The 11,643-nt window shown below is 48.5% G+C and overlaps 1 protein-coding gene across 1 annotated transcript; it reads left to right on the plus strand.

Moving 5' to 3' along the window:
* Positions 1 to 1,611: 1,611 nt before the first annotated feature.
* TMEM256 (transmembrane protein 256) lies at positions 1,612 to 6,422 on the plus strand. The gene is made up of 4 exons (XM_058180496.1): positions 1,612 to 1,835; positions 2,668 to 2,705; positions 2,954 to 3,034; positions 5,910 to 6,422. The coding sequence occupies exons 1-4, from the start codon at positions 1,751 to 1,753 to the stop codon at positions 6,051 to 6,053; spliced, it is 348 nt and encodes a 115-aa protein (XP_058036479.1). The 5' UTR covers positions 1,612 to 1,750; the 3' UTR covers positions 6,054 to 6,422.
* The last annotated feature ends 5,221 nt before the right edge of the window (positions 6,423 to 11,643 follow it).

An 11,643-nucleotide genomic window follows, 5' to 3' on the forward strand; every position in this document is an offset into this window, starting at 1 on the left:
GCTCCGAGGGGAAGAGGCTTCGTCCACCCAGGAAACCACGAGGGTCTCGAGCCACGGAGGATGAGGGTGGGGCAGCCACGCAGCGCATCAGCAGGGCTTTTTTGGGGAGACGGGGGCAATATAAACGGGAGGTGGTCAGCCACGCGTCTCTTGGAGCCCCGCTCGCGGACTTAGCGAGGGGGTCTCGCCCCGAGAGGGAAGGGGCTTTGGAGCGCCGCCACCATCCCCCTCACCCCCGGAACGCGAGAGGCACTCTGCACATGCTCGCGACGCACGGAGAGAGGTAGAAAAATTGCGAGGAGGGGTGGATTGTTGGACTGGAAAAGGGGCAACCCAGGCTCGCAGCCGATCGTCGGGATGAGGCCGGCCAGCCCTCCCCTCCCGCCCCCCTTCCCACCAACACCCCTAATGGGTTTGGGGGGGGGCAAGAAGCCTGGCACGAAGGCAGCTTCTCTTGGCGGTGATAGACTACTCCTATACAGGGAGGTTCCCTTTGTTCTTGGGAATCTGCCGGGTTGGGGGAGGGGGTAGGCAGGGGAGCTTCCCCATCATCTGGGCGTTACACGCGTGCCAGCTTTTGCGTGGGCGCCAAAGTTTCAGAAGCGAAGACGAGAGTTTCCCAATCGGAGGGGGCCCCGAAAAAGCCTCGGGAGGGGCGTTTCGGCCCAGAGTGGGAATCCCGACTCCCGATGGAAGCCGGAGGAGTCAGTCGGCCCTTGCGTGGGGGTAGGGGGGCTATGAGATCACAGCCCCCCCCCCACCAAGGCTTCTTCGGGTCATTTCTCCCTTGGATGAAGGGGTGGCAGCGGGAAGTGGGTTTCCCTGCGCGCTTTTCGTCGCGCGGCGGCACAGGACCCGCGTTCACACGTTACAGGGTTGTTGCCCGCGTGTTTGGGCCGCGCTGGTGGGCGGGTGATGTTCGCTGTCAATCCAGCGACCCGGAGGGCTCCATGTTGGGGAAGACCGGGCTGGAACATCAGGGCAGCTGTGGTCCAAGATGGAGACGCCCTGTTCTCCCCCCCCCCCGGCACCCCCCCATCCCTGCACTCCTGCTGCCCCCTGGCGGTCCGAGCAGGTCATTGCAGCTCAGCAAAACGCGGTCGTTAAAGAGATGAACTGATGCTTTCCACGTGCAATTTTCCTGGAAGAACAGGGAGAAACCGTGCAAAAAACAAACAAACCCGGAATTAACGTCGGGAACGCGTGACGTTGCGTGAAAGGCAAGCGCGGGTCCCCCATTTCCTCTCCCGCGTGCTGGAATAAGGAAAGCCAGAGCATCGAAGGCAGAGATGCCGGGGAAAGGAAAGGGCACCACTTGGAAAAGCCCCAAAGGGACGTTTTCGTCTCTTCCACCAGAGGGCGCCGTGGGTAAAACGCGTAAATTTGTCCGCTTGAATAAATGACGCCGGCAATTGCTGAAACCGCGCCCACCCCTCGGGCTTCCTGGGATTGGCTACTGTGCCGTGATTGACGTTCCCGGCTCAATCTCGTAGGCGAATCGGACTGGAGGACACACGCAAAAAAGAAACGGAAGGAAAGGAACTCATTTTCCCATTGGATAGTTGGCCGGAGTCCGGTTCCTCTTCTCCAAGGGGCTTGCGAAAGGGCCGCCGTTCGAGGAAGCGGATAGCAAAGCGCTGATTGGCTGAGTGGGACGCGCTGGATGGGCGCGGCTTGCATATGAATAAGGCCACGCGGTCGCCGATTGGCTAAGACGCACGTAGTCGGAAACGTTCGAACCTAGCGGAGGATGGCGGCCGCGGCTACTTTTTTCCGCCGCCTCGGGGCGCTGAGCGGGGCGTCGGCGGTGGGGGCGGCCGCTTATGGGGCGCACGGTGAGCGACCCGAGGGTGGGTGGTTGGGGGGCTGGCTGGCTTTGCTTAGGAAGGATCGGCCCGGCCGGAGCTGGGATGCAACCAGTGGGGGTGCTTGGACAGAGAGAGAGAAGAGCCGGCTGCAAATTTGGGGAGGGGTCTTTATGGGAGGGGGGAGGGAGTCAGATTGCGGGGTTCGCTCCTGCAACTCCGGGGGTGGGAGGTGCTGCTCGTTTTAAGACGGGGGTGGTCGCTTAGCGGCGGTCTTGAAATGGTACAAGCAGGGGGGCTGGACTAGACGACCTCTTGAGGTCCCCTTCCAGCTCGATTCTGATTCTGGGCCCTTTTTTGGGGGGAGGGGACCCCGTGACGTCATGTCGGCATGACGTCACCCTCCCCCTGCAGATGTCCTCATTTTATTTATTTATTTATTTTATTTATTTTTCAAATTTATATACCGCCCTATCTCCCTAAGGACTCAGGGCGGTTCACAGGCAGTTAAAATACATATAAATACAGATTAAAACAACAATTTAAAAACTTATTCTATTGCCCCAAATTTAAAATAGTATAAATAATAAAAACCCCTTAAAACCCATAACTTTAAAATCTAATCCAGTTTGCAATGGCGGTCGTTGTGGGGGGGGGAACCGTGTCTGGAGGGGTCTGTCTGAACTGGCCACTGAGCCTTCGGGGTTTGTCCCCCCTCCCCGGAGCAAAGAGACCCCCCCTCCCGTGGCTCTCGCTTGGGGGAAGCAATGCACAGGCAAGAACAGGGGGTCTTGCTGGACAGGTGCAAAAAGTGCCCCCCTGTTCCTCTCCCTCATAACCCCCCCCCTCCTCTTCCTTCCAGGCTTCCATCCCAAGGAACAGCCGGAGTACCTGAAAGAGGTAAAAGACCCCCATCCACCCGCCCAGACCTTTCCCCGAGGAAACCAGCTGGATGTCGCCGGCAGCTCCGATGCCGCCCGTCTCCCCTCTGCCGTCGGCTAAGTGACCCCCACATTGGAGGTCCCAGTGGGGTCCTGCCACACAACACAACCCCTGCCTGCTCTGGGAGGGACGGCTGGGGGAGTCCTGGGGTGGGCTGTTCGAGTCTCCCACAGTTCTGATGCTTCATTGTTTTTGCTCTTCCCCAGTTGTACGACACAGCCAATAAGTACCATTTCCTGCACAGCCTGGCTCTCTTGGCAGTGCCCCACTGCCGCTACCCTATGCTGGTAGGTATTCTTCGGGGGGAGGGTGGGGGGAGGAGGCTCAACCCCACCCCTGCTCCCCCCCTCCTCCCTGTTGTGGCCCAGGCCCAAGTAGATGGTAGGAAACTCAGTCAGTGTAAAAACAAACAAACTTTATTCAAACAGCTGGGAATTACTTCATTCCCAGCATAGTCCAAATAAATTCCTCCCAAACACAAATTCCTCAGTCCTATCACCAACCTTGGTCCAATTAGGCAAACTGCCAAAGGCAAAAATTCAGAAGACACCAATGTGAAAGAAATGCGACAAGACAAAGCTATCGACATTGTTTTCCGACAAAAGAGCCCAAACGCCATTGCTGGTCTTTTAAGCCTTATGGGAGGGGCCGATCATCTCCTGGCCTTACTCCTGAGTTGTCCCCTTTGCTTGAGCTGCTCTTGCCTTCTGGCAGCTCTTTTCATGTGTGCATTAGGAACAGGCTCCTCCTGTTCCTCTGCCTCACTACTATCAGCCTCTGGAGGCTCCGGAGTCCGCACATCACTTCCCGATGGCCCTGGCCCTACCTCAGCCTTCGATGCAGAGCCCTCATCCGGGCCTTCTTCAGCCTCCAGGACTGGCCCATGCTCTTCCTCAGCCTCGTCGCTCTCCGACTCCGTTGCCAGCTTCGCAGGCTGCTGGCAGACCACAACACTCCCCCCACCCATTCCAGTTTCTTCCTCCAAGCGCAGCTCTTGCAAGTTAAATGCCCTCCGGAGGTGGCATTTTAAAAAAATTGCCATAAATAAATAATGAAATACATAGATGCTTTTCCAAGACATTATGTATAAGGAGGGCTCTACTCTTAATATGGGAAAACTGTTTAAAGCAAAACATGATATGAAAACACCAGTCTGGCTTCCCACAGTGGAGAAAGCGGCAAGGTTTGGAGCCAGCAGAAAAAATGTGACAAAGCCTCCGTTAGGATGCTGGTCTCAGGTTGCAGATTTATTGTCTCCAGCCTTTGAAATCAATGCCAATGACCCCGTAGGCACGGAAGTTCTCAGGAACCCTTATTCAGGGTCTCGAGAAAGGAGTACCAAAAAAACCTAAAATTTTCATCAGGTGCACCCAATTATGCAACAGCCAAAAGAAAACCCAACTGATTTTTAAAAATGGCTTTCGGCGCTTCACAGACCTTGTTCCGGATGCCCCAAAGAATGAAGTAATTCTGAAAAGGATTTTTGTGGGACAAAAACGTCCCTGATATCCGGAAGAAACTCCAAAGATTAGATGCTCCGACTACCCAAAATTTGGAACTCCTGATTCAGACAGCTTTCACAGTCTGCCGCTCCCGCGGAGAGAGGAAGAAAAGGAAGATAAAAAGTTGAAGAAGCCAGCCACACCCTTCTAGCAAGTGGCATTACAATCCCAACCTAAGAAAAGACCTCCAAGCCAACATTTTGAGAGTTTGTAAATTCTCTACAGTCTTGGCAACTTTATTAAGACTTGTGGACTTCAACTCCCAGAATTCCTCAGCCAGATTTGATGGGGGTTTTTTGAACCTTGGCACCTTTAAGAGATGGGAACGCTCAGAATTCTGGGAGTTGAAATCCATTCCTATTCCATTCTGACTGTGGAATTCTGGGAGTTGAAGTCCACGAGTCTTTATAAAGTTGCCAAGATTGGAGACCCCTGCTCTATAGCATCGTTTTTTTTGAACCTTGGCACCTTTTAAGAGGTGTGAATGCCCAGAATTCTGGGCAATTCTGGGCAAGTCCAGCGCTCTTCTGGTTGCTATTACCCCACAGAAGTTTTGCTTATAATTACGTGGATTGCGTATGTATGTTTCCTTCTCTTTTATCGTGTTCTCATCATATACTAAATGATGATGGTGGTGGCGGTTGTGGCTGTGGAATTCTGGGAGTTGAAGTCCATTTCTATTTTCATTGCATTGTGGGAGTTGAAGTCCAGTTCTCTTCCAGTGGCCATAACCCCTCAGAAGTTTTGCTTATAATTACATGGGCTGCATTTATAGGTTTACTTCTGTCATCTTCTCATCCTACACTAAATGATGATGATGTCTGTGGAATTCTGGGAGTTGAAGTCCCACCCCTCTCCAACTGGCCAAAGTTGATAAGCGCTTCTCCATCTATTTTTTTATTATTATTATTATTTATTTGTCACATTATATATAAGCATGAAATAACTATACTATATATATATTTCATAACTATATGAAATTGGATACAATCAAAGGGAACATTAGGACAGGATATATAGTTATTACATACTTATGGTTTTATATATATATATATATATATATATTTATATATTGGAACGGTAGGCACGTTTGTGCTCTTATGCACGCCCCTTACAGACCTCTTAGGAATGGGGTGAGGTCAACAGTAGACAGTTTTTGGTTGAAGCTTTGGGGATTTTGGGAAGAGACCACGGAGTCAGGTAGTGTGTTCCAAGCACTGATGATTCTGTTTACTGAAGTCATATTTTTCTACAATCAAGATTGGAGCGGTTAACATTAAGCTTAAATCTATTGTGTATTGTTGTGATTGAAGAAGTAGTCTTCAACAGGAAGGACATTGCAATAGATGATTCTATGAGTTAAACTCAGGTCATGTCGAAGGCGGCGGAGTTCTAAATTTTCTAAACCCAGGACTTCAAGTCTGGTGGCATAAGGTATTTTGTTGTATTCAGAGGAGCGGAGAACTCTTCTTGTAAAATATTTCTGGACACGTTCAATTGTACTAATGTCTGAAACGAGGTGTGGGTTCCAGACAGGCGAGCTGTATATACACCCAGATGGGGCAAACGGACCCCAGGCGTTTCCCGGCTTGGCACAGGAAGGGACGTCTGTGGTTTGCAGGGAGGGGCAGACATTAAAGCCCTCTTTGTTTTTTGATAGGCTGGCGGAATCCTATCGACGGGCATGGGGCTCTTCTGCGGACCCTTTTATTACCACGCGATGACCGGCCAGCCAGCCTTCACCCACGTGGCACCCTACGGCGGGAGCCTCCTCATCCTTGGCTGGCTGGCCTTGGCTCCCTAACGACCCCTGGCCAATCTCCGTCTGTGTGTCCCCCCCCACTCCAAGGCTGGCCAAACCAAGAACCTCTGCTCTGCCCACTGGACCTTCCCACCATTCTCCATTTTTTTGGGGGGGGGGTGTCAGGAAGGGGCTTGGGCCAAGCCTGGAGCAGCGGAGGCCTCTCCCAAAACCTGCACTGGAATTAAATCCTGGAAGAGCCGAATCGTCTCTTTTTTAAAAACAAAACAAAAAAAATGATTAAATTAATATTATTGTGACTCCAGATTTGTAACGGGGAGGAATGGGGCCGTGCCGAGGCTGTTCGGCTTTGGGCGGCTGTACAGAATCATGCAGCTTTAATTGTGATTTTAATAAACGGGCTTGCTTTTATCTCTTCCCAGGCACGTCTTTTTGGGGGCAGATTCGGGCAGCCCCCGGTTGAGGAATAGGGCAAAGTGGGGTGGGTGGGTTAGGGGTGTGTTTCCGGGGTCTGTCTTGGCTTCCCTCCCACCCAGATGGAAAACCTGGAGTGGGGGATTCTGGGCTTAAGCAACTTGGCTTACAATAGAGGTCAAAGGAGGTTGGGGTTGGGGATATGCAGGCTGAGGTTGATGGATCGTAGAACAGCTTGGCTCCAGCAGTTGTGGGATCTCGGTCATCGGACGTTTTCGAGAAAAGATTGGATAGTCATTTGTCCAAAATGATATAAGGTCTTGGGAAAGGGGGTGGACTAGAAGACCTCCAAAGTCCCAGCCCCAGGGTTCTACGATCTACCTTCCATCCATCATGTCTGTCTGTCTCTCTAGCTATCTTCCATGTCTGTCTAGCAGCTAGCTGGTTACCTATCTTCCATCCATCATGTCTGTTGGTCTGTCTATCTATTTATCTATAGCAGGGCTCTCCAACCTTGGCAACTTTAAGCCTGGCGGACTTCAACTCCCAGAATCCCCCAGCTGGGGAATTCTGGGACTTGAAGTCCGCCAGGCTTAAAGTTGCCAAGGTTGGAGTCCTCTGGTCTATAGATTTCAAGAAAAGCTTGGACAACCATTTGTCCAAGCTGGAAGGACTCCTGCCTCGGGCCCCTGGGGGTTGGACTAGAAGATCTCCAAGGTCCCTCCCAGTCCTAGGAGTCTACAAATTCCATATTATAGTCCAACACATCACATGGGAGGTGGCCCCCTCTGAATTAGGGTGACCCCCAGATTAACGGCTAAACAGACTTCAGAATTAAAACACTGACCATGGGCTCCCTTATTCATCTTATTTATTATCAATTTATTATTAATTCAGCTTCTATAGCCACCCAACTCAACCGAGAGACACTGGGAGGCTCTACAATTCTGAACTCCCTAAAAACACCCGTCAAAACATCCCAAGAGCGATATTTAAAATATTGCGTCAACATTAATCCCATGGAAACAAAAATTGGGGTCACCCCAAATGTCGAAACAAACCCCGAAAAGAGTTAAAAACACAGAAGCGATCTGGTTAAATTTCCCAAAGGAAGTTTCTCCCCAGATGTGTCGAGTCTTGAGATTTTTGAGCCTGAGTCACTAAAGAGTGATCGCCCGCAAACAAAAAAAAATGACTTCTGGGGAATGTCGCAAGACTGAGCAACCCAATTTGTGACATTCTCACAGCCCCTGAAAACTAGCCCGCTGGGCGGAAGGAAGGAAGGAAGGATGGGCTTAAACCCTCCCTCCCAAGTCTGAGATTTTGGGGTTCATTTGAAGAAGTCACCCTTGGTTGGTGAATTGAAAAGGCTGGAGAATTTGAAAGGTTTAAATAGGGCAAAACCTGGAATTTCCTGGTGTGATGCAATGAAGGAGGTGCCCTTTGTGGGTCTGCAATAGAGACAGTTTTAGGGCGTAGGGCACGCTTGCCTTTCCTTCCCTCCTTCCTTGAGAGTTTCTGCAAACCGAAAGAACTGGCCAGATTCCAGCATTTGAGGCCTAAAAATAGTGACATGTTTATTTTATTTCAATCCATCAATCAGAATAGAGCTGGAAGGGACTTTACAGGTCTTCTAATCCAGGGGTCTCCAACCTTGGTCCCTTTAAGACTTGTGGACTTCAACTCCCAGAGTCCCTCAGCCAGCTGAGGGACTCTGGGAGTTGAAGTCCACAAGTCTTAAAGGGACCAAGGTTGGAGACCCCTGCACTGAGGAACTCTGGGAGTTGAAGTCCACAAGTCTTAAAGGGACCAAGGTTGGAGACCCCTGCACTGAGGAACTCTGGGAGCTGAAGTCCACAAGTCTTAAAGGGACCAAGCTTGGAGACCCCTGCACTGAGGAACTCTGGGAGCTGAAGTCCACAAGTCTTAAAGGGACCAAGCTTGGAGACCCCTGCACTGAGGAACTCTGGGAGTTGAAGTCCACAAGTCTTAAAGGGACCAAGGTTGGAGACCCCTGTTCTAGTCCAACCCTCTCAAGAAGGAGCCCCTCTACCGTTTCAGACAAGTGGCTGTGCAGTCTCTTGCATTTTTATTTATTTTTATTTTGTTTTTATTTTAAATCCAGTGTCTCTGTCCTTTAACTCTTAAGTGGAGCAAAAACAGTTCCCCCCCCCCCAAAGGCCATCACTCTGCTAAACAAATAATTCCATCAACACTGTCAAACTATTCACTGAATCTGCACTACTATTAATCTTCTCATCGTTCCCATCACCCATCTCTTTCCACTTATGACTGTAACTTTGTTGCTGGCAATCCTTATGATTTATATTGATATACTGACCATCAATTGTGTTGTAAATGTTGTACCTTTTTTTTTTTTTTTGTATTCAAAAAGTTTTTATTAGTCAAAAATAAGGTTTATACAAATACATATCAGGTATGGTAAATTTTCATTTTTCTTATCTAAAATAAGAATTTTACTCAAATTTTTTAACACATACAACAGCCGTATGGCAAGCAGGTGACACGAAGTAGCTAAGTTTACAAATTTTAAATACGTAATAAAGAAGGGTCAAGAATAAACAGAATATCGTACAAAAGAGAATAAGGAAAACCAACACAATCCCAAATATCTTTATCACTTCCTAGTTTTGGATCTCAGAACTCTGGGTTCAGCCTGACCCAACTCCAGGGCCGCAACAGCGGCAGCCGCTTCCGCCCCATGATCTATAACCTCCCCTTCTTCAATTCCTGGATCATCTAATTCCAGGAGGGCTTTGTGTTCCTCCACATAGGCCGTAGCCTCCGCAATTGTACTGATTTTTTTCGTAATGCCCTCCCGGAAAATCATCAATCCCTCTGGCATCAGCCATCTGAAGCCCACTCCCTTCTGGTACAATTTGCTTGACAAAAAATAATATTTCTTTCTTTTTTCACGTACCTGTCTGGGAATCTGCCTCAGAATGGCTATCTCCCTGCCCCTGTAAATCAGTGCCCCACTCCTATGTTTTCTAAGAATTTCATCTCTCGTCTCTCTTCTCACAAATTTGACATGAACCTCTCTGGGAACTGCATGCGTGCGTGCGTATTGCGAATTAACTCTATAAACTCGATCCACATCCCAATTCATGAAATCAACACCTCTCCCAAGAAATTCTCCCAACAATTTAGTCACAACATCTCTCAAGTCTTCTTGGTCCACTTCTTCCAAATTTTGAAACCTAAGGAAATAGTAAATGTTGTACCTTGATGAACGTATCTTTTCTTTTATGTACACTGAGAGCATCTGCACCAAGACAAATTCCTTGTGTGCCCAATCACACTTGGCCAATAAAAAATTCTATTCTATTCTATTAGATCCTATTCGGGGTATCCAATCTTGGGCCACTGTAAGAGTTCCCCATGCTGGCTGGGGAATTCTGGGAGTTGAAGTCCAGGGGTCTTAAAGGGGCCAAGATTAGACACCCCGGATTAGATAGAAGTTGGGTGGCAGGTTGAAGAACGTATAATGGAGAAAAGCAGCTCTCCTATTATTATTATTATTATTATTGTTGTTGTTGTTGTTGTTGTTGTTATTGTTATTATTTGTTATTATTTGTTATTATATAATAATAATTATTATTAATAATAATAATATAAACTTTTATTCATTAACCATGAAACTCAGTCAACTGAACATTCAAAAATACATCCCAAATACCATTGACTGGTGCTGATGGTTGATACGGGTTGCTGCCAGCGTCCAAGGTATCAACCAAGGACCTTCTTAAGATGGACCATGTTCTGAGTAGCGCAGTTTTTTGCAGTTCCGCTGGTGTTATTGCAGGAAGCTGCGATTTGTTGATGTATCTTATAAAATTCTTGGACGTGGTACCAAGTGCCCCGATGATGATGGGTATCACTGTGACATGTTTCATCCATAGCCGTGTAGTTTCGATGGCCAGGTCGCGATATTTCGTGATTTTTTTCCAATTCTTTTTCTTCGACTCTGGCATCTCCTGGTACCGCAATGTCAATAAATTGTACGTTTTGGTTTTCCACAACTGTGATATCTGGCGTGTTGTGTTCCAAGTGACGATCCGTCTGTATTCGAAAGTCCCACAAGATCTTCACCTTCTCATTTTCTATAACTTTTTCCACTTTTATGTTCCCATGACTTTTTGTCGTATTTTTTACACAATGACCAGTGGATTAGTTTAGCAACTTGGTGGTTGTATTGTTATTGTTGTTGTTGTTGTTATTATTATTACAAATTGACTTACAACCATTTTTAGTGGCCATTCCAAGCTATAAAGGTACTGAAAAAAGTGACTTATGACCATTTTTCACACTTACGACCGTTGCAGCACACCTATAAGCCACATGATCAAAATTCAGATACTTGCCAACTGACTCACTTTTATGACGGTCACAGTGTCCCCGGGGTCATGTGATCCCCTGAAAAACAAACTCAATGGAGGAGCCAGATTCACTTAACAACCAGGTTACTAAACAACTGCATTGATTCACTTAACAACCAGGTTACTAAACAACTGCATTGATTCACTTAACAACCAGGTTACTAAACAACTGCATTGATTCACTTAATAGCAGTGTGACAAAACTCACTTAGCAGCTGTCTTGCTTAGCAACATACATTTGGGGTTCCACTGTGGTTGTAAATCGAGGACTACTTGTACATATTTTTATTGTTATTTATTAAACAATTTTTACATAGCCGCCCAACTCACACATGGGCCAGTGCCTAGAATCACCTTTATTTAAAGGCCTTTTATTTACAGGGACCCAAGAAAACTGCATAGCCCAGAGGTCAGGCACTTCTCTGAGCTTCGGGAGCTGCGTTCAAGAGTTCCCACGTCCAGCCTGGTTGACTCATTCATGCCCATAACTTTTGCGGGCCTGTGGCTTTGCAGGCTTCCAGACGGAGAAAGAATTTGAGGGGAAAAAGCCCGCAGCCTCGGTTTTCCTCCCGAGGGCCGCTGCGTGGCTGGGGCTGATGGGCGTTGTAGTGAAAGTCCTCTGCAAGGATGCCTCGCGGAAGAGGCGCGGCAGTGGAGGCTGGCATAAAGGCCAGGCCGGGCGGGGCCGAGCGCCGGCGGAGAGGACAGACCGGGGTGGGTAGGGGGTGAAAGCCTGCTTGGGCGGGCGGAGGGGGGTTGGACTAGATGACCTTCAAGGTCCCTTTCCAACTCTCTTAACCTGAAAGAGAAAACAGCCT

The sequence above is a fragment of the Ahaetulla prasina genome, chromosome 4 (assembly GCF_028640845.1).
Source record: "Ahaetulla prasina isolate Xishuangbanna chromosome 4, ASM2864084v1, whole genome shotgun sequence".
In the NCBI taxonomy this organism is placed as follows: domain Eukaryota; kingdom Metazoa; phylum Chordata; class Lepidosauria; order Squamata; family Colubridae; genus Ahaetulla; species Ahaetulla prasina.